Source organism: Phyllostomus hastatus, unplaced genomic scaffold (assembly GCF_019186645.2).
Source record: "Phyllostomus hastatus isolate PE091 unplaced genomic scaffold, TTU_PhHast_1.1 phas_contig_917, whole genome shotgun sequence".
Classification (NCBI taxonomy): domain Eukaryota; kingdom Metazoa; phylum Chordata; class Mammalia; order Chiroptera; family Phyllostomidae; genus Phyllostomus; species Phyllostomus hastatus.
Window position 1 is genome coordinate 112,418 of NW_025333986.1, and position 22,204 is coordinate 134,621.

Here is a 22,204-nt window from a genome sequence, read left to right on the forward strand (position 1 = left end):
AGGGAGAAGTGAAACCTGGAGGAGAAGGGGAGCCCTCAAATCTGTGAGTACCCCCCTCACCCCATCTTGGTCCTCTAGGTCTCACGCTAAGACCTTGCAGTTAGGTCTGGGGACCCGGGACTTTGCGCTGAGCCCCCTCCTACACGGAGAAGTCTCTGTCCCTCTGTCTCCCTGAGTCCCGGCCCACACATGTTTTAGTCATGGCGTCTCACACATTTTGGTTTCAGAACATCTATACTGCCTTACAAAATAGGGAGGGCGGCCAGAATAATTGTGTTTGTGGGCGTTGTAGCTATCAGTATTACCATAAGGAAAAAACAGTTTGAACAAAATTATTTAGAATAACTTCAACAACCTATGACATGTTAACAGAAATATTTTTATAAAAAATAACTATTCCCCAAATAAAAAGTAGTGAGAAGAGTGGGTCTGCTTACATGTTACATTTTTGCAAGTCTCAGAGCTTGTCTGTATCACCAGAAGACCGCTGGATTTTCATATTTGCTGCTGTGTTTCATTTACTATTTTGGTTTGTGTATATGAAAGATACACAGCTTCATACAAATATGTAGGAGGACCGTTTAAATAACCTTCACAGATAGTGTGGATAGTCATCTTGGATCATACACTAAAGCCACACAAGTGGTAGTTTCTGAAAAACTCTTTGCAGAGTAGAACCTGAAACAAATCCATTGAGTGTTTCCTATTCTGTTACATTACTTCAGTGGCTCTTGTACTGATGCAGGATTATTTGAAAGTAATGCCTTGTTTCAGTAAGTGATAGAGATCTCCCAGTGTTGGTGCATTTAATGACACATCATCAAAAATCACGTTTGTTAACATTACCACAGATTGCTGTGGAAACAGTTATCAGCTCTGGAAAGCTGTCTGGCTGCCGTGGGGAGACACACGTTTGCCAGAATCCTGGTTTTCCCCTGAGAGCTTCCATTCCATCCAGACAACAAGTGCTGTCAGGTGTCAACTGCCCATTGACTCTCCTTGAAGGAGAAGCTCACGTTCATTTGAGAGAGTGTTCGCCAGTTCACCACACTTCAGTCATCACAGCTTCTGTGTCTCTCATTCTCTTAAGTGAACTTGCTGTTCTGTGAAGAAGAGGCTGACTCAGCCCTCACAGGTCACTTTCCTGGGCTCATGGTACTTGGGAATGAATGTAGCAGAAGTGTGTTTGTGCACTTTCCTGGTCATAATAGGAGATAGTTTATTTTTGTTCTCCATTTTCATTAAGTTAAGAAATTAATCCATTTGTGTAATTAATTTTGTATATATCTTCTCTTTAATATTTTTATTTTAAATTACAATTGGTCTACAATATTATATTACTTTCTCAAGTGCAACTCTGCAATTAGACACTTATATAACTAATAAAGTGATACCACCAATAAATCCAGTACCCACCTGACACCATATGTAGTTATTACAATATTATTGACTGTATTCCCTGTGCTGCAGTTTACTTCCTGCTGACTGTTCTGTAACGACCAGTGTGTCCTTCTGAATCCCTTCTCCTTTCTCACCCAGTCCCCCAACCCCTCTCCCATCTGACAACTGTCACTCTGTTCCCTGTATCTATGAGTCCGTGTCCGTTCTGCTTGATTACCTTATTTTTTAGATTCCGCATATAAGTGCAATCATCTGGCATTTGTCCTTCTCTGTCTGACCTGTTTCACTCAGCACCATACCCTCCACCGTGTTGTTGCCAATGGAGAGATTTCATTCTTTTTGTGTGTGTGGCTGAGTCAGATTTTGCTGTGCATGTGCACCACTTCTTTATCTCACCATCTGTGGATGGACACTTAGGCTGCTTCCCTGTCTGGCTTTTGTAAATAATGCTGCAATGCACATAGGTATGTGTGTGTTGCATCTTTTTGGTTTAGTGATTTGGATTCTTCAGATAAGTACCCAGAAGTGCAATTGCTGGATCCTTCTCTGTGTCTTGTTATGTAGCCTTTGTTTTCAAGTCTACCTGTCTGGTATAAGTATCATTACCCCAGCTTTTTTGGAGGGTTTAGTTGTTTCCGTTTTCATGAAATGTCTTTTCATCTGTTTACTTTCAGTCAGTGTGTCTTTGGATCTGAATTGAGTCTCTTGTAGGCAGCATAAGTGAGGGTCTTGTTCTCTTAACTTATTCAGCTACCACATGTCTTTTGATTGGAGCAATTAATTGATTTTCATTGAAAGTGATTTTGATAGATATGTATTTATTGCCACTTTATCGTTCATATATTATTTCTTCCTCTCCCTTCCCCTCCTCCTCCTTCACAGTTTAACATTACTTGTAATACTTGTTTGGTGGTCATAAACTTTAAGTTTTTTTTGAATGGGAAGCTCTTTATCTGAACCTCAATTCTAAATGGCAGCCTTGCTGGGTGGACAAATCTTGGTGTAGGCCCTTGCTTTTCATCACTTTGAATATTGTTTGTCAACCTCATTTGACCTGAAATGTTTTTCTTCAGAAATCAGCTGATAGTCTTGTGGGAAACTCCCTTTTAGGTAACTGCCTGCTTTCCTCTTGGTGGTTTTAGAATGCTCTCTTTTTTTTTTAATCTTTGGCATTTTGATTATGCTGTGTCTTGTGTGTGGGCCTTTTGGGGTTCTTCCTGTTTGGGACTCTGCACTTTCTGGATTTTTATATCTACTTCCTTCACCAGGTTAGGGAAATTTTCCACAATTTTTTTTTTAAATAGGGTCTCAATTGCATGCTCTTTCTTTTCTCTTTCTGACATCCCATCATATGAATGTTGTTACCCTTGAAGTTGTCCCAGAGGTTCTTATACTATCCTCATTTCTTAGCATTCTTTAATTATTTTAGTATAAAATTTTTATATTTGGAATTGGCCGGCTGAACTCAGTTTAGATGATCCCAATTTTGTTGGCAGCATCCAAAGCATCATAGTTGAGAGTCAGTCAAACAGACACCTTCTTCTCCCCATCAGGCCTGATCAGGGTGTTGACCTTGGCCACGTCAATGTCATAGAGCTTCTTCATAGCCCGTCTGATTGGTGCTTGTTGACCTTGCCCTCCACAAGGAACACAAGGGGGCTGTTGTCTTTCATATTCCTCATGGCTGAGTTGGTAGTCAGGGGGAACTTGATGATGGCATAGTGGTCCAGGCTGTTTCTCCTGGGGGATATTTAGGCTGCCTTTGGAGCCACAGTGCCTTAGGCCCCCAGAGTGGGTGATGTGCGGATCTTCCTTTTTTGTGTGGTTGTGGCCGTGGATGCCTTTTAGCACTGCTTTCTTTGCCTTCAAAGTCTTTGCCTTGGCTTCAGCTTTGGGTGGGGCAGGGGCTTCCTTCTTCACTTTGGGCTCCATCTTTGTGAAAAGGATTCTTCTTTTTTTTCTTTTTCTGTTCTGAATGGGTATTTTCTGCTTTCTTATCTTCCTAATCTTTGATGATGCTGTGCTTCATCTACCCCACTGTTGATTCCTTGTAAGGTCTTCATTTCAGTTATTTGTATTTTTTATGTATGACTGTTTTCTTTGTCCATTTTTATGTTTTCTAAACCTTTGTTGATATTTGCTCTAAGTATTTCTTCTCTCCTTAGTTCATTGATTATTTTATAATCTGAGTTTTGAATTCTGCATGTATTAGATTCTTTGTCTACATTTTACCTACTTCTTTTTGTGGAGTCTTGTCCTGTTCTTTCATTTAGACTCTCTCCTCATTTCGGTTGTCTTCCTGTGTTTGTTTCTATGTGCTAGGTAGAGCTTCTATGTCTCCTGGTCTTGGTAGAGTGTCCTAATGCAGTAGGTGTTGTGCAGGGCCCAGTGGTGCAGCCTCCCTGGTCACCCAGCCGGGGGACTCCAGGTGCACCCCCCTTGTGGGCTGTGTGAGCCCTCCTGTTGTAGCTGAGTTAGGATTACTGTTGGCAATGGGAGGGATTTTCCTCCAGGCTGATCAGCTGTGAGAACTGGCTGTGACAACTGAGTCTGCTCCTTGAGTGTATTGCTGTGGATGTAGCTGGGTGATGTTTTGTTGTTGTTTTTGGAAGTTGTCCACCAGTTGTGATAGATCTGGGGCCTCTCAGGCAGTGTAAGTCAAGGCTAGCCACCACCTGTGTCCTGCCCAGGGCCACCTGGCATGAGCTCAAAGTAACCTGTAGATGGCCACTACCTGTGCTGGGCTTGGAGGTACCTTGCAGAGGCCACACTGCAAACCAAGGCCAGTTGCCATTGGTCCTGGGCCTGGGGCCACTTAGCAGTAGAAGTGGGATATATCTCTGCCAGATGAGGCTTGCTTGAGACATTTTAGGAAAGTCCACAGCTTGAACCAAGACAGGTTGTTTGCATGGAAACTCACTGGAAAGGGCTTGAGTGGGCCTGCAAGGTGGGTGAGGCAGAGCTTCAGGGAATCACCAGGACGGGGTGGACAGTGTGAGCCAGGTAGATGGAGACTCAGATATGGTACACACCTGGCAGCTCTGTGGGGGGAGGGCTTGTCAAAGGAACAACGGCTTCTGCCAGGACTTCTGTCTGAGAGAAAGCCTCCCACACCCCCAGCTCTTGCTCTGATGCCAGACAATTCAGTTCCTCTCTATATGTCCCTCATGCTTTTTGAGTTGCTGCCCCAGTGCTAGAGCTCAGAGGGAGTGAGTCTGAGTCATATGCTGGCCCTTTAAGAGGAATGTCTGGGACTCCCCAAAACCTTTTGTCTCACCACCCTGATCCCTGTCAGTTTCACCACCGAAGTTGTGGTTATCTATCTTCCTGACACTGGAACCCTGGCCTGGGAGATGTAGTGTGAGACTGGGACACCACCCTCCTCAAGGTGGAACCTCTATAGTCCAGATAGCCTTCCTGATTTTTATCTGCCACACATGGGTGTGGGACCAGTCCCTTTAATGTCTCCATGCCTACCACCAGTATTGATGTGGCTTCTTTAATTCCCTAGTTGAGGGCTTCTGTTCAGCTATATTTCAATTGGTTCTAAAAGATGGTTGTTTGTAATATCATTGTAATTTTGATGTTGTCATGAGACAATGAGAATACTGTATTTACCTACATAGACATCTCAACTGGAGACCAAGATAGTTTGAAAATGTTGAGTTAAAGATGCTCATTTAGTAAAGATAATAATTTTCAGCCCTGGCTGGTGTGACCTAGTGGATTGAAAGGCAGCCCGTGAACCAGAAGGTCATCAGTTCAATTTTTAGGGCACATGCCTAGGTTGTGGGCCAGGTTTCCAGGTGGGCTCATGTGAGAGGCAACTGTTTTTCTCTCACACAACAATGTTTCTCTCTCTCTCTGTCTCCCTCCTTTCCCCTCTCTCCAAAAGTAAATAAATAAAATCTTAAAAATATAAAATAATTTTCGATCCTTCAACCATGTTGTTAAAGTGACACTGGTTTTGTTTTCTAGTCTGTGAGTGGGTGGTGGTGGAGAAAGCCTGCTGTAGCAGTTGGGTGTCCCAGCCTCCATTCTTGCTAAGTTTACCTCCATGTAAATGTGGGCACAGTGAAAAGGCAAAGGATGTCCTTAACCTATGAAAAGAGCTTTCATAGATCCCATGGAAGGGCCTTAGAAACTTCAAGGGTTCCACAGAGCACACTTTGAGAATGGCTGTTCTGGATAAACCAGGGGGAGGCTCCCCACCATCCTCCTCACTTCCTGGAACCCCTCTCCCTGAGGTGGGATCCCTGCCTCCCCACACTCTGCTGAAAACATTTTCCCTGGATTCTTCTAGAAGAAAGCTTACCCCCTGGAAATGAGATTTCAGAGAGTGTCCTCAGTCTGGGAAGGCAGGTGGGGGGACAGGTGTTTCCCCTTTGGAACTGGGAACAGTGTGTGTCTGAAGGCACCAGACACCCAGGAACCTGATTGTGTTTGTTATACAGCAGCTTCACATGTATTCACGTCCCAGCAGAAATCTGGTTTCATCTGTCAAGGAAATGATGTTGGTCCTTCCATTTTTCATGGGTCTAGTGCTGTGACTGGAGGCCCAGACTACATGAAGCTTGGTTCTGTCTAATAGAATGTTCTGGAACAAGGGATTGTTCTGTGTCTGCATGTCCAACACGGTAGCACTGGCTGCAGGTGGCTGTTGAGCACTTGAAGTGCAACCTGTGTGTGGAGCAGTTGAACTTTTCATTTAGAAGCTATAAGTGTCTTGTAGCTGCCATACCAGACAGTGCGTCTCTAGAATGTCATTAGTTTTCAGAACGGCCCACCAGAAGACACCATGTGACTCATAGATTGGTGTTCATTAAAAATGTCATCACACGGAAGTCCGGGTTTTCATTTGTCTGTGAAGGTTTAGATACATCCTCAAAACACAGCATGCCTAAGAAAGATTACTTACTACGCAGTTAACAAGTAGAGTGTGCAGACATTAACCAAAACATGATGTAACACATGAAGGCTGTAAATAGTCAAAAACGCTCCTCACTGGAGCTGGTCCTTGTGCACATCACCTTGGGACCCTTGGTGTCGTTTTTGTTAACCTGGCAAACATAGGCAGCCACATGTCTTTACTTCAACAAAAAATATTTATTGAACACAACATATATCAAATTCCAGTAGGACCCGTACATAATTATAAACTTGTAAAGTACGAGATGTAAACTCTGGTGTTCCACCTTAGAATTCTCCATCTGTTGCTCCTCCCAATATTTCCTCCCAGGGTGAAGTGTGTTTCCCTTCACCGTTGGAGCCTTCTCCCTTAGGTGAAAACATATATGAAGTTTTTACAATTATGGAATGAAAAATTCTCTAAGCAAGACTCAAAGGAATAAAACCATAAAGGAGAACACAAAACTCTTCTATGCCAACCACATTCTCCAGTGACACAAACTCATGACCATAACCGAATGCAGACGCATAAAAGTGTTGACAGAGGAAGGCAATGTGTGTCAGTGTTCTTCCGCCAAAGACCCGGAGGAGCGCCTGGGGCGGACAGCGGGCTGTGTGCATTGGGCCTGCAAGAGGGAGCGCACACCTGGGGGCGTGGGCAGCTTCGAGGGACCAGGAGAGACAGGGTGTGTCTAGGATGTGGGCTCTGGGATCTTGGGAGGATCTGTGGGCGCAGGGGCCCCTCTAGATTGGTGTCGTTAGGATGTGGGGGCAAGCCTGTGATTGGGCATCTCGGGAAATACCTACTGAGGCAGCAGACTGGAGCGAGGGTGAGGAGTTATAGGAAAGATGCTGCCTTCCCTTCTGTTAGCCGGCCTGGGAGCTGCTTGTTGGTGTGTGAGCCGCACTGTGTCTCATTCCTGTCTGTGCTGAGACAACACGCAGTGTGGTGTTGTGTCTCTTGTCGCCGATGTCTCAGGTCCTTGTCTGATGCCGATGTTCTGTGAGACCACGTGTTTCCCACCGGAGAATAGCACGGCCCAGCAGTGAGCACCAGGCTGGCTCCACGCAACACTGGGTCTCGCTCTAATTGCCAGACCAGTTCCAATGTTAGGACTGCTTTTCCTTCCTTCTTAAGTTCCGTATTTAAAAATAGTTACAACCCAGTCCCAACTAAAGAACAGTAGAAAACAATTTGGAAAAGAAGAAATGCAAATGTTAAACAGCTATATTTGTAATAAATACATGTAAACAAAAATGAGAATGTGGATTAAGAAAAATAAGAATAAAAAATAAAATCTATCAGTTGGGCAAAGATGAATGAAAATGAAGAGCCCATCAGCCCCAGGGTGGGGAACATGTTCTGTTGTGAAGGCTGAAGGGACTGAAAACTGGGACAAAAGTCTTGAAGGATGCTTTTATAAAAGGTCTCAGCAATTTAAATGTGTTTACATTTTGGTCCAGAAATTATTCTTCTGAGAATTTATCCTAAGAAGATAATCACACATGTCCTCGTGTATGTATCTTGAAGGATGTTTCTTGCGCTTTACAAAAGCAAAAGGATGGAATGTCTCTGCTCTAATCAACGGAATGATGGTAACTATGGACAGAAGAACACTTATGTGTCTCAGGCAGTGACACCATTGATCTATATAGAGGGTCATGTGTAATCTTCAGAGCAAACCCATGAGGTACTTGATATGGGATCCTTGTGGGGACAGAGGAAAGGAGACAGAGAGGATCGGGGGTGGTGGGGCTGCGGTGAACACACGGTGTTTTCTCTGGGGGCCTTGATGACTCACTTTGACTGTGTCCCTTGGCAGCTGGTGTCACCAGACAGGCCTGGGCCTGAGCAGTTCTGCCTCAGAACAGCCTGTGGTGTGTGGTGTGTGGTGTGTGATTGCTTGACTTCTGGATAAGATTTCATAGCCTGAGTCAGGAGATTTTGAAAGTATGTTTATCAAAGTTGGGACAGTGACACTAAGGAAGGACTTAGGGTAGAAGAAGTAACTGGAGAGAGCCTAGGCTGGGCTGCTCTGTTTCCTGGAAATGTTACAGAAAAGGAGTCAAGGCCAGATTTCGATCAGTTCACTGGGAAGTAAAACTCCCAGAGACAGAAGTGAGCCAAGGGGGCGCAACTATCAGCTCACTGGAGATCAGAGAAAAAGGGGACCTTAAAGTCAGGATGGGGGATAAGCCCGAGATCAGCTGCCTCTACCCTCTGCTCCCCTGGCTGATAATCTATCTCAAGGGCACCTTAGAGCTCAGAAAGACAGAAAGAAATTCATGTTTGACATGGGGGTATGGGTGAGCTCTAGAACAAGCTGCCCCAGGTCTCTGTCTGGAGGGCTTTTATTTCTCTTCTCTGGGTGAGAATCTTCGGGGAGGGTTTCAGCAGAATATTCATCAGCTTTCCAGGGGTGTTTTTAATATGCTGATGCATCAAAATGGGCACATGGGGGCTTGGGGATTATCCTCTGGTCAGCTCCACTGTTTTAATTTTTTCTTAGGTCTGTCTGGCTTTAATGGTTTTTCTTTTTTCTTCTTTTGTTATTTTATCCCCTGACTTCTTTTGTCCATGGGTTCATCTGGTACAAATGGCATTAGATGGATCTCTTTTCTTTATTCTCCCCTTACCAGGGTGATTTAAGCAATATATTCTCTGGCTTGGGTGGAGAGGTACAAACAATTGTTCTCAAGTGTCCTTGGTTAGGGGAGATAAGGTCTTGTGACTCACCAGTGGGCTGGAAGTTTTTCAGACCATTTGGCTTTGGTTAATTTTCTTGCCTCAGTTTCCCCATTCTTCTTGCCTAGCACTTTTCCTAGCTTACTATGCTGCCTTGCTATGACTCTGCATGCCATGCAGGTGAACTTTTGCCGTGTTCCAGAATGTTCTGAGATAGCAGGCTACTTGGCTCAGAGCTTAGGAGAACATCAAGGGCCAGTGTACTTTAGCCATCCAGACCACAGTCAAGTTCATCATCCGGCATGTGTTTCAAGGCATCCACTGTGTCAGGATTAGTTAGAGTTTGGAGACAGAATGGAGAACCAGAGTAGGACCCTGGCTCTGTGACTGTGGCACTGTTGTGGGGGAGGTGGGTCACTACAGAAAAGACACAGAGAAATGTAATCATGACCCAGTGCTGTGAGGGAAAGTTCCTGATATCACATAAACAGATATTCAGGAGACCTATGATCCCCTTCCACAGGTCTCCGTCTTCTCTGAAAAGCATAAAAAGGTCTCTGAAAGAGAACAATTATACACAATCATAGAGCAGGGAAGATCTCTTGGAAATTAAAAATATCATCATAAAAATGAATAATCAGTAGGTGACCTAAAAGATTCAAATTGTACACCTACTGAGTCATACAAATGGAAAAATGTGTGTGAACCAGAGAAAAGACCTATTAGTCTGCCAATCATGAGATTCCAAGAAGTTAATAATGACAGTTTAAAAATAGTATGAAAAAAATAAAAATGAATTTATGATGAGGAGGAAATGATTTTAAAATTTTCTAAGAATAATTCTCAAAGTTTGCAGGTAAAAATTTACATTTTGAACAGCTTAATCAGATTCTCTCTACAGCAGATAAAAACAGATCCACACGGGGTCACATTGTGGTGTAAGTTCAGAAAGAGGGTGGGAGAGACCATGAAAACTTCAAGAGGCAGCAAATATGGGCCTGGAGATTAGAAGGCGTTGTTGCAATGCCTTCCGATTTCTGAAGAAAAAATGTTTCCAACAAAGAGTTCTGTATCAAGTCAAAATGTGAATAAGGGCTAGGATAGCCTACAGTTTCTGCATGTATTTAGAGTTTTCATAGTTAATTTTTCACATTCCTTCTTTAGAAAATACTGTGTACCAGATGAAGTGTGGAAAATGAGGAAGTAAACCAAACAATGGGAACATGTGGGATCCAGGTGACAGGGGAGCCAGAACAGGAGAGGCCAGGGCTGCCTGAGACGAGGTAAAGAACATCCAGGGTATCCACCTGCTCCAGGTGTGCAGGGACCCAGGCCACCTGTGGCAGGACTGAGGGCTGTGGACAAATGTCTGCAGAGATGCAAGTGGTTGGAAATCTGATGTGTTCAAATACGTACTCATGAAGATGTAGACTCTGGGGAGAGCAGTGGAATGAACGTCTGAAACATGACAGAACGATGCCGTGTCTGACATTGGACCAGATGCAATGACCAACCATCCCTTACCCTATTGCTGACCAGTTAATGGAGACCTTTACCCTAAGTCCCATTCCCCTATGCAGGCCATCCCCTAGAAGCCACTGGGGAGCCAGGTCTCAGAGTTACAACTCACCTGGCTTTGGTACTGCTTCCTTAAATAAACGTTTATTTTTTAATTTCTTTTTCTTTTTTTTCATACTCAGCTTGAAGACATTTTTCATTGCTTACAGAGAGAGAGGAAGCAAGAGAGAAAAACATTGATGTGAGAAAGATCAACTGATTTCTTCCATAGGCATATGGATCAGTCAAGAAAAGTAGTACTTTGTTTCAAATAAATGAATCCACAAACCCGAGTGTAAACGGAACCCCATGTTCAAATTTCAGTGATGAACTAAGAACCCAAGTGCCAAATCTATACATAGCAGATTTAAAGCTCTTTAATGGGAGCTTATTCATCCAATCAACAAGTTCACAGAGTGTCAACCATGTCAAAAAATCTGCAGGTGAAGAAGAAGAAACTCACTGGAACTACTTAGTTTTCTCTGTAATGTGACAGCACATTGTAGAAATGTGTAAAATAAAGATACAAAATAAGGGCTAAACAATTCTTCATTTCCCAGTTTTTATCTTCTAGGAAATAAAATCTTCACCTACTTGAAACAAAATATGGGTTTTTCTGTTGGTGAGCAAAATGGAATACATGTACTCTCTTTTTATGGTTTTGATTTTAGAGTGGGGGGTGAGAGAGAGTGAGGTCAGTTTGTTGTTCTACTTACTCATACATTCACTGGTTAGCCTTTGTACCTGCTCTGACCCAGCATAGAATCGCAGCCTCGGACAGCAGAACAATGCTCCAACCGAGCTACTGGCCTGGACCGGGGGTTGTAAATTCAGCTCATGGACTGATTGTCACAAACATGCAGACCACAGCATGGCCCAAGGTGCATTCGGTCCACCGTATTTACAAATGTGAAGCACCCTGTTGAACTACCGCAGAAGGTATTGTGTTATTCATAATTTTATTTTTTTTAGTCATATATTGGTTATGTTCACCACATGCACCCATTCTGGCAGACTTGGAAAATAATGGGCCTTCATCTCCCTCCAAATTCTTTTTCCTTCCCTGCTTGCTTGGGTTCAGAGAGGTCAGAGGGGTGTCCCCATTCAATGAGAGACAGAAACGTGAGTGACACTCACACACAGTAACCACATGGCAGAGACTCTCCTGAAATACCCCCTACATTTCCCCCTCAAATATCCCCTACACATCTCCACTACACTGCCCAGCCTGGTCATGGGGGGCTGCTCAGGACCGGGCAGGCTCAGCAAGTTCCACACAGAGCACTGCCCACCCTCAGCTCTGAGTCCCTCCTGGGCTGACCCTTTCTGGTTCTGCCCTGAGAGTGGATGGGAGGGAGCCCTCACCTGGCTGGTCTGAGCTCCACAGCTCTGTGAAGGGATTCCTCAGGCAGGGCAGCTCCTGACCCCAGTTATAGGGACAGAGTGTCTGGTCCTGACCTCCCCACAAGATGCCACTGTTATGTCATCTCTCATGTCAGGGAAACCATCTGTGTGGGGAGCCTGGGGCATCTCTAACTTACACCAACTTGTCCCATGCAGATCATCCTCAGGTACATCTGCTGACTGGGGACAGTGATGGCCATTACAGAGATGCCCTCAAGAGCAGCAGGCAGGAGGCAGAGAGAGTGTCCCCTGTTCCCTGGGGAGGAGCTGAGTTAGAGTCACATGGCATTGGGGTGCAGGGACATCTGGGCCAGGAGCTCCCTTCACAGTGTCTCCTGCTGGGCCCTTTCCTTCAGCTCCTCCTGGTCTCCAAACTCTGTCCCCAGGTCTTCACACTGGTTGACTTAGCACTTTTTTTAAAATTAAAACAATTATTTTTTCTTTTTCCATCACCATTTATCCCCACACACACTCTCCCACCTCCACCCATCCCTCCCCCATACAATTTACCACACTATTGTCTGTGTCCGTGAGTTAATTCTTTTAAGTTTTCAATTACACTTAACATACTACATTATATTAGTTTCAGCTGTAAAACAGTGATTAAACATATATATAAAGCTTATTAAATAATCTCCCCATTATATCTAGTACCCATCTGACACCATATGAAGTCATAACAGTATTACTTCCTACTTTCCCCGTGCTGTACTGTATACCCTACTCATTAATGTCCAGGGCTGATACAGGACAACCATCATATTTTTGCTCACTTGGGTGGAAATTAATGGGGGGCTAAGGAAGGTGAGTGTAGAAGTGGTGAAGAACACAGCAGGACAATCTCAGAATATCTCCTTGTAAATTTCTAATGAATGACATTAACCAAATGATGAATTTATAATGGGGAGAACTGGCTGTCACCAGCCTGGGAGAGTAACCAAGGTGAATGTCACCACCGTCAGGACAGGTGGGTACAGTGTCCAGTCCTTGTCTTTCCTCTTCCACAGTCCTGGCTCCTTTGGTGACCTCATCCACGCTCACAGATTTAAGTGTCATTTTTATAGCATCATCTCCACATCTGTGTCTCCAGCCCAGACATTTCTCCTCAAGGTCCCCACACTCATCTGTCCAACCTGATACCTCACTGGTGTGTCTAACACACATCTCACCTTGACCTTCTCTCCAGCTGAAAGCCTGAAATGCCCACCCCTCCCCCACACTCACTCCTGCCAGAGTCTTCCCCCTCTCTGCTGATATAACCCCATCTTTCTGCTGACACAGTACAAATGTGGGGTGTCCTCTTTGACTCCTTTCCCACACCCTAGATTGAATACTTAGGAAATGCTGTGAAATCCATCTTCCCAATGCATTCAGTGTCCAGTCCTTTCCCACTGTTTCCACCACTCACAGCCCCGTCAGAACACCCAGCACCTGCAGCCTAGAACCATGGGAGCTTCCTCACACCTTTCCCTCCTGCCTCGCTGGTCCCTTGTCTCCTGATTCTGTTCTCAGCACAGCAGCCAGACTGACCCTGTGTCCCGAGGGCTCTCTGTTGGGGAGGAACTCTCTAAGCCACTAAGGACATTGGCTCATTGGCCATGACCTTCCCGGACTCAGCATCCACAGAATGAGAGCAGTGTCTGCAGTGGATTAAGGACAGTGGACACTGGAACAGTGCCTGCTTTATCAGGTGTTCCTGATAAAATCAGATGTTCTTCATTTTTAAATTGGTCTGCTCTCTGCACCCCACATGGAGACCCCTGAGAACTACAAGAGTGTATCCTGCAAGCTTGGGGTGACTCCTAGGCAACAAAGCCACAATTGGTTAGCATCAGGGGACTAAACTATCAAAGGCAGAAGCTCCACAAGGTGCATTCAAATGTGTGGGGAAAAAACCCCTTAACTGCCCATGAAGCACAGGAGGTCACAAGGAACATCTCTGGGGAGCTAAGGGGTTCCCTTGTCCCATGGCACACAGTCTGTCCCTCCCAGGTTGTCTCCACACCTCATGGTAAGTTGAACTTAAAGTGACTAAGAACAGCTTAACAAACAGGGTGAAGGTACAGAGAGAATAACCACTAGTGGTGACCATACAAGTTGGCATTTTTAATCTAAATCACTTCTGTTTAGTTTATATATATAAATATATAGCCAATTTTAATATAATGTGGGCATGTTCTAATTCTGGTTGCAGAAACAGCAGTCAGGGACCCTTAAAGTTCCAAGGGGAGGCTGCATTGACTGTTTCAGCAGCAGGTCTCATAGAAAGCAGCTCTGTCACGCTGGGAAAGAAAGTTGTCATGAACAAATTCAGGTCAGTCTCAGAAGTGTCACATTCTCCCACAGCCACCACATGCTCAGAATGTCCCACCTGAGAATCCTGAAAACCCAGTTTGTCTCTCAGTCCCAAACCCCCCAATTCCTGCCTTCAGGGTCTCACCATCAAGAGCTGTGAGAGACACATCAGAGCCCTGGGCACTGTCCCTGCCTGGGGAAGACACAATAGCAGAGTTACAGGGTCGGGAGCTCCCTCATAGACTCCAGTCCACAGTCTCCCAAGGGTCCCAGACATCACCTCCCCAACACCGAGACTTACAGGCATCCTGAGCGTATTTCTCCCTGCTCCTGCCTGTGGGAAGAAAACGTTCTGTGAGAAGTCAGGGGGGAAGGCTGGGTCCTGGGACCCTAAAAAATCCACACCTGTGAAGTGCAGGGGGATTTCTGGAACTGTGACTAAACACCCGAGTTAGTAACACAAAATACAAGGACAGTACATGTGTGGGGACTACCTCAGCAGGGACCTTCCCTTCTGACCTGTGAGGTGGGGAATCAGTCCCCATTGCTAGAACCATCAGGTGATAAATGTGTCCCTCACTTTCCCACAGCCTCATCAAAGAGTCAGTGTTGGCAAATAGGCCCCAGGTGCACAAGCACCCACGTGGGGATATGATGCCCATTTAGGAGGCAGAGCACACTTCCACCTGGGCTGACCCTCAGGGGGACAGGAAACTCAGCCCCACCCCTTGCCCACCTGAGCACTTCCTCCTCCACAGCAGAACTCCAGCAGCTGCAGCTCCAAGGAGACCCAGGGCAGCAGTGATGCCCACGATGGTGATGGTGGTCTGAGGAGGGGGTTCTGTGAGGGGAAGGTGAGAGGCCAACCTCAGGCCTGAGTCCTGACCCTGCTCAGGGATGCCCTGAGGAGAGGCTCTGTGCCCACACCCCTTCCTCACCCCATCTCAGGGTCAGGGGCTCAGGCAGCCCCTGGTGCTGCACATGGCACGTGTATCTCTGCTCCTCTCCAGGGGGCACGACCACAGCTGCCCACTTCTGGAAGGTCCCGTCCCCTGCAGGCCTGGTCTCCACCAGCTCCATGTCCTGGGTCAGGTCCTCCCCTTCATGCTGCCAGGTCAGGGTGATGTCCGCAGGGTAGAAGCCCAGGGCCCAGCACCTCAGGGTGACCTCATGGTCAGAGATGGGGTGGTGGGTCACATGTGTCTTTGGAGGGTCTGAGGGGAGGGTGAGAAAATTCAGGAACTTTGCATGGTCATGGGACACTCCAGCAGTGCTTGTGTGACCACCCTGAGAGTGGACAGGACAGCAGGTTGGGGGAAAGAAGCTCACCACCCAGAAAGCAGCCTGCACAGAGGCATCTGAGATAATGTATTTCTGGAAAGTTCCATAATCAGGGTAAGAACGTAGGGTAGGAGTGTCCAGGTCTCTAAGGGAGACACAGACTCAGGTGGAGACTGAATGACTCAGAAAGGCTAGAGTCAGGCCTCCAGAGAGGGTCTCAGTGGAGAACCAGGGAGAGTGTCCTGGTGCACCAGGTGCTACAGGGTATGAGGGAACCGCTGTGGGGTGTTTCAGGGAGAGGCTGGGTCCCTTACTGTCCTTTAAGGAAAGGTGGACCCGCGGGTGGGTCAGAGAACAAGGAAACCTGGGGGACTCTTCCCTCTCCCAAGTGTCAGGGAGATCTGTCACTGCCCCATTTCTCTCCTCTCCTTGTAGGAAGCCGTCCCAGCCCACAGATCCCCGCCTAGGTGAGGCCTGCACGGTGGTACCTGCTCGGAGTAGGGTCTCCTTCCCCTTCTTCAGGTACAGGTGGAGCCAGTACAGGCACTCGCCCTCCAGGAAGGCCCTCCGGTCCTCTGCATCAGGGAACTGCACCAACTCACGCCAGGTGACCTGAGCCGCTGTGTCCGCTGCGGTCCAGGAGCTCAGGTCCTTGTTCAGGGCGAGGTATTCGGTGCCGTCGTAGAAGAGCCGACTGTACCCGCCGAGAAAACCCCCGTCCGACCCCACGACGCAGCCAGTCATTTCCTGGTAGGTGTGGGACACTGACCCCGCCCCGAGGTCAGCCTCGGTGTGCTGGCCCCTACCCTGCTCACACCAGGGCAGACCCGACCCGCACTGATTAAACCTTAACCGAAATTCAAACCGGTCAGAGCTCCCAGGGGCTCCTCCCGACTTGGGGGCCGGGCGGGTCCGCAGCCTTGGGGTTGGGCTGGGACCTGGAGACTCGGGTTGACCCGGGCCCCTGTGTTATGATGCGGATCGCGAGCGTGGCTCAACGTCCTCGCTCTGGTTGTAGTGGGCGCGCAGGTTGTTAAGGTTCCCTTCGTTAGTCTGTGCCTCGCACTGGCAAAAACGTGTCTCCTGGTTCCAATACCCCGGCATCTCCTTCTCCACCCACGGCTGCTCCATCCACGGCACCCGCGGCTCCAGCCTGGGGTTCCGGACGTCGCTGTCGAACCGCAGGATCTCCGTGTCGTCCATGTATACGACGCCGATGTATCGGGACTTCCCGCGGCCCGGTCCGGACATGAAGGTGCTCAAATATCTCAGGGTGTGAGGGCCTGGGGACAGGCAGGACGGGAGTCCTGGGTCAGACGTTGGGCGGGTAGGGGCAGGGGCAGGGGTCCGGAGGAAGACGGAAAAGGGGGCGGTGGTTGAGAAGAATGCGCGGGAACCGGAAGGGCGTGGCCGAGGCGGGACTGGGTTCTGGGGTCTGGGCTCCGGGGCGCTGCAGACATCTGCGGTGCTGGGGTTCTGCGCCCTCGCTTGGTCCCCTAGCTCCTGCCCCGCAAAGGCCGTTCCTTGCCGACCCCGCACTCACCGGCCCAGGTCTCGGTCAGCGCCAGGGCCCCCGAGAGCAGCAGGAGCAGCGCTCGGAGCCCCATAATCGAGACCCTGAGAATCTGGGGAGAATGGGTTCCGGTTCCACGTGGGCTGATACCCGGAACCACAGTGACGCTGATTGGCTTCAGTGGAATTCTACACCCAATGGGAGTGAGAACCGGGGCACCCAATGGGAGGGAGAACCGGGGCACCCAATGGGAGTGAGAACCGGGGTACCCAATGGGAGGGAGAACAGGGGCACCCAATGGGAGTGAGAACCGGGGTAGCCTCGTAAGTATCCAGGCAGAAGGACACGAGAGAGGGAGAAGGGAAACCTCTAGGGAGAAGGGGACTCCCCCATCACTGAGAGTCCTCACTCCAAATATGGCCCTGGGCTGGGACCTGGGAGCCCAGTCTGGGGACCTGGGACTCTGCCTCGAGCCCTCCTCCTGCACGGAGAACTCTCTGTCCTTCTGTCTCCCTGAGTCCGTGCCCACGGGCTGTTTTATTCAGTGACTCTCAAACATTTTGGATTTAGAACATCTATCTATACAGTCTTACAAATTAGGGAGGAGCCCCCAAATAATTTTCTTTGTGTGTGTTACATCTATCAATATTTACCATGCAAGGAATAAAACAGTTTGAAGATTTTAAAAATTCATTTAAGCTAATATTAATAACCTATGACATGTTAAGAGAAATAAAATTTTTATTAAAAATAATTATTTCGCAAATTAACAACGCAGCAAGAAGAGTGGATCTGCTCATCTTTTACATTTTTTTAAAGATTTATTTATTTATTTTTGGAGAGGGAAGAGAGAGAGAGAGAGAGAGGGAGAGAAACATCAATGTGTGGTTGCTGGGGGCCATGGCCCACAACCCAAGCATGTGCCCTGGCTGGGAATCGAACCTGTGATGCTTTGGTTCACAGCCCCCGCTCAATCCACTGAGCCACGCCAGCCAGGGCTTCATCTTTTACATTTTTGCAAGTCTCAGTTCTTGTCTGTATCATTAGAAGTCCACTGGATTTTCATATTTGCTTCTCCATGTAAGTTATTTTGTTGTGCTATATGAAAATATATACAACCTCACACCAATATGTAGGAAGAGCATTCTTAAAACCGTGTTAGATAAGTGTGGATATTCATCTTTGATCATACACTAAAGCTGCATAAGTGGTAGTTTCTGAAATGCTCTTTGCAAAGTGGAACCTGAAACTACACCATTGAGTGTTTCCTATTCTGTTAAATTACTTGAGTGGCTCTTGTACTGATGTAGGATTATTTGAAAGTGATGTATTGTTTCTCTAAGTGACAGAGATCTCCCAGTGTTGATGCATTTAATGACACATCAAAAATCACATTTGTTAATGTTACCACAGACCCCACTGGAAACGGTTGTCAGCTCTGAGAATTTCTCTGGCTGCCATGGTGAGACACACGTTTGCCAGAATCCTGGTTTTCCTCTGAGAGCTTCCATTCCATCCAGACAACAAGTGCTGTCAGGTGTCAACTGCCCATTGACTCTCCTTGAGGGAGAAGCTCACGTTCATTTGAGAGAGTGTTCACCAGTTCACCACACCTCAGTCATCACAGGTTCTGTGTCTCTAATTCTCTTCAGTGAACTTGCTGTTCTGTGAAGAAGAGGCTGACTCAGCCCTCACAGGTCACTTTCCTGGGCTCATGGTACTTAGGAATGAATGTAGCAGAAGTGTGTTTGTGTACTTTCCACATTGTTGTAGAAGATTTTTTATGTTTTTATTGTCCAGGTTTATTAAGGCTAGTTAAGAAGTAATCCATTTGTATGATGAATTCAAGACATACTTATGTTCTTTTAAATTTTTTTAACTTCAGTTACAGCTAATGGCCAATATTATATTAATTTTTATACAAGTCTGCTGACTTCATTTGTCTGTGAGGGTCTTTGATATATCCTCAAAATACAGCATACTCAAGAAAGATTAGTTAATATGCACTTAACAATTAGAGTGCAGACATCAATGGAAATGTGATGTAATGCCTTAAGGTTGTAAACTATGAAAGATGCTCCTCACTGGAGTTGGTCTTTGTGCACATCACTTTGGGACCCTTGGTGTTATTTTTGTGAGCCTGGTGAGCATAAGCGGGCACACATGTCTTTACTTCAAGAGAAAATATTTGTTGAACACAACATATATCAAATATGTGTAGGCCTCATACATACTCGTAAAATTGTAAGACAGAAGATGTAAACATTGGAATTCCACCTTAGAATTCCTTACATATTGCTCCTTCAATATTTCCTCCAGAATTCAAACAATTCTGTTTCCCTTCACCCTTGGATGCTTCCCCTTTAGATGAAAATATCTGAAATTTTTACAATTGTGGAATGAAACTTTTTCATAGCAAGACCCAAAGGAAAAAACCATGAAGGAAAACATTTCACTTTTCTGTGTCAACCATGCACTCCAGAGGTACAAACTCATGCCCTTAACCAAACTCAAAGACACGTAAAAATTTTGGCAGAGGAAGGTAGTGTGTGTCAGTGTTCTTCTGCCAAAGACCTGGAGAAGCGCCTGGGGCAGACAGTGGGCTGTGTTCAAGGCTGCTGGGAGGGGAAGCACACCCCTGGGGCATGGGCACCTTCGAGGGACTGGGTGACATAGGATGTGCCCCAGATGTGGGCTCTGGACGGCGATCTCAGGGTCCCCTCTAAATTGGCTTCATGAGGACATGGAGGCAAGTCTGTGACTGGCATCTCAGGAAATACCTCAGGACACAGCAGACTGGAGTGAGGGTGAGGGGTGATAGGAAAGACGCTGCCTTCCCTTCTGTTAGCTGGCTTGGGAGCTGCTTGGTTGTGTGTGAGCCACACCGTGCCTCCTTTCTGTCTGTGCTGAGACAACATGCAGTATGGTGTTGGCCTGTCTCCTGTCGTCCTGGTCTCAGGACGCTCTTGTCTGATGCTGATGTTCTGTGAGACCGCGTGTGTCCAACTGTCTCTCTGTTTGGCAAAAATGAAGGAACATGATGAGCATTTCAGCCCGAGGGTGGGGAACACATTCTGTTCTAAAGTTTGAAGGGATTGAAAACCAGGACAAAGTTCCTGAAGGATGCTTTTGTAAAAGGTCTCAGCAATTTAAATGTGGTGACATTTTGACACAGGAATTCCTCCTTTAGGAATTTGTCCTAAGAAGTTAGTCACATATACTTCAAAAATATATATTCAGGAATGTTTCTTGTATTGTGGTTTTTGTAAAAGCAAAAGGATAGAATGTCTCTAAATGCTCTAATCAACAGAATGATGGTAACTATGGACAGAGGATCACTTCATGTGTCTCAGGCAGTGATACCATGGGATCTACTTAGAAGGTCAAGTGTAAATCCATTGTGCACTTAATATGGGATCCTTGTGGGGCACAGAGGAAAGGAGACTCAGAGAGATTCCCGGTGGTGGGGCTGCAGTGAACACAGGGATTTTTCTCTCAGGGCCTTGATGACTCATTTTCACTGGGTCACTTGGCAGCTGTTGGTACTGGATGGGCCTGGGCCTGAGCAGTTCTGCCTCAGGCCAGACTGTGGTGTGTGGTGCGTGGTTTGTGGTGAGTGTTATGTGGATGCTTGACTTCTTCTGGATCAGATTTCACAACCGAGTCCAGGGGATTTTGAAAGTATAGTTATTAAAGCTGGGGACAGTGACACTAAGGAAGGACTTAGGGGAGAAGAAGTCACTGGAGACAGCCTAGACAGGGCTGCTCCGGTCCCTGGGAATCTTACAGGAAAGGAGTGAGTCAAAACCAGGTTTCAATAAACTCACTGGTAAGTAAAACTCCCAGAGACAGAAGTGAGCCAAGGTGGGGCAGCTGTCAGCTCACTGGAGATCAGGGAAAAAGGGGACCTTAAAGTCAGGATGAGGGATAAGTCCGAGATCAGCTGCCTCTACCCTCTGCTCCCCTGGCTGATAATCTCAAGGGCACCTTAGAACTCAGAAAGACAGAAGGAAATTCATGTCTGACATGGGGGTGTGGGTGTGCTCTAGAACAAGCTGCCCCAGGTCTCTGCCTGCAGGGCTTTTATCTCTCTGGGTGAGAATCTAGGGGAGGCCGTCAGCAGAATATTCATCAGCTTTCCAGGGGTGTTTTAAATAAGCTGATGCATCAAAATGGGCACATGGGGGCTTGGGGATTATCCTCTGGTCAGCTCCACTGTTTCATGTTTTTCTTAGGTGTGTATGGCTCTAATATTTCTTTGTTGTTGTTGTTGTTGTTATTTTCTCCCTTGACTTCTTCTGTCCTTGGGTTCATCTGGTACAAATGGCATTAATTGGGCCTCTCTTGTATATTTTCCCCTGATCATGGTGATTTAAGCTATGTATTCTCTGGTTTGAGTGGAGAGGTACAAACCATTTGTTCTCAAGTGTCCTTGGTTAGGGGAGATAAGGTCTTGTGATTCACCGGTGGGCTGTAATTTTTTCAGACCATTTGGCTTTGGTTAATTTTCTTGCCTCAGTTTCCCCATTCTTCTTGCCTAGGACTTTTCCTAGTTTACTATCCTGCCTCACTATGAATCTGCATGCATGCAAGTGAACTGTTGCAATATTCCAGAATGTTCTGTGATAGCAGGCTGCTTGGCTCAGAACTTAGGTGGACATCAAGGGGCTGTGTACCTTAGTCATCCAGACCACAGTCAAGTTCATCACCTAGCATGGGTTTCAAGGCCTCTACTGTGTCAGGATTAGTTAGAGTCTGGAGACAGAATGGAGAACCAGAGTAGGACCCTGGCTCTGTGACTCTGACACTGTCATGGGGGAGATGGGCCATTAGCAGAAATGACACAGAGAAATGTAATCATGACCCAGTGCTGTGAGGGAAAGTTCCTGATATCATGGAAGGAGATAACCAGCAGACCTATGGGTCCCCTTCCACTGGTCTCCGTCTTCTCTGAAAAGCATAAAAAGGTCTCTGAAAGAGAACAATTATACACAATCATAGAGCAGGAAAGATCTCTTGGAAATTAAAAAAATATCATCATAGAAATGAATAATCAGTACATCACCCGAAAGACTCAAATTGTACCCCTACTGAGTCGTATAAATGGAAAAATGTGTGTGAGCTGGTGAAAAGACCTATTAGTCTGCCAATCATGAGAT

At 46.5% G+C, this 22,204-nt stretch overlaps 1 protein-coding gene and 1 long non-coding RNA gene across 9 annotated transcripts; one reads left to right on the forward strand and one right to left on the reverse strand.

Annotated features, from left to right (window-relative positions):
- The first annotated feature begins 1 nt into the window (after position 1).
- On the forward strand, positions 2-11,094 carry LOC123827877. Of its 3 annotated transcripts, XR_006787368.1 has the most exons (4): positions 2-43; positions 7,774-7,905; positions 10,160-10,278; positions 10,696-11,094. It is a non-coding gene; the product is annotated as an uncharacterized LOC123827877 (long non-coding RNA). The 3 variants fall into 3 exon arrangements; XR_006787369.1 differs by lacking the exon at positions 10,160-10,278 and having other exon boundaries at positions 7,774-8,000; XR_006787367.1 differs by lacking the exon at positions 7,774-7,905.
- LOC123827876 (patr class I histocompatibility antigen, A-126 alpha chain-like) lies at positions 6,488-17,174 on the reverse strand. 6 transcript variants are annotated; one of them, XM_045852327.1, is made up of 9 exons: positions 17,076-17,174; positions 16,531-16,815; positions 16,021-16,296; positions 15,190-15,465; positions 14,988-15,092; positions 14,553-14,585; positions 10,626-10,715; positions 7,117-7,395; positions 6,488-6,678 (listed from the first exon to the last, which is right to left on the reverse strand). In XM_045852327.1, exons 1-8 carry the CDS (start codon positions 17,137-17,139, stop codon positions 7,148-7,150), a joined length of 1,377 nt encoding a protein of 458 aa, XP_045708283.1. In that variant the 5' UTR covers positions 17,140-17,174; the 3' UTR covers positions 6,488-6,678; positions 7,117-7,147. The 6 variants fall into 6 exon arrangements, with proteins under 6 accessions (XP_045708283.1, XP_045708284.1, XP_045708287.1 ...); XM_045852328.1 differs by lacking the exon at positions 7,117-7,395 and having other exon boundaries at positions 17,076-17,172; XM_045852330.1 differs by lacking the exons at positions 6,488-6,678; positions 7,117-7,395; positions 10,626-10,715 and adding exons at positions 14,042-14,238; positions 14,397-14,444 and having other exon boundaries at positions 17,076-17,170.
- Positions 17,175-22,204: the final 5,030 nt, after the last annotated feature.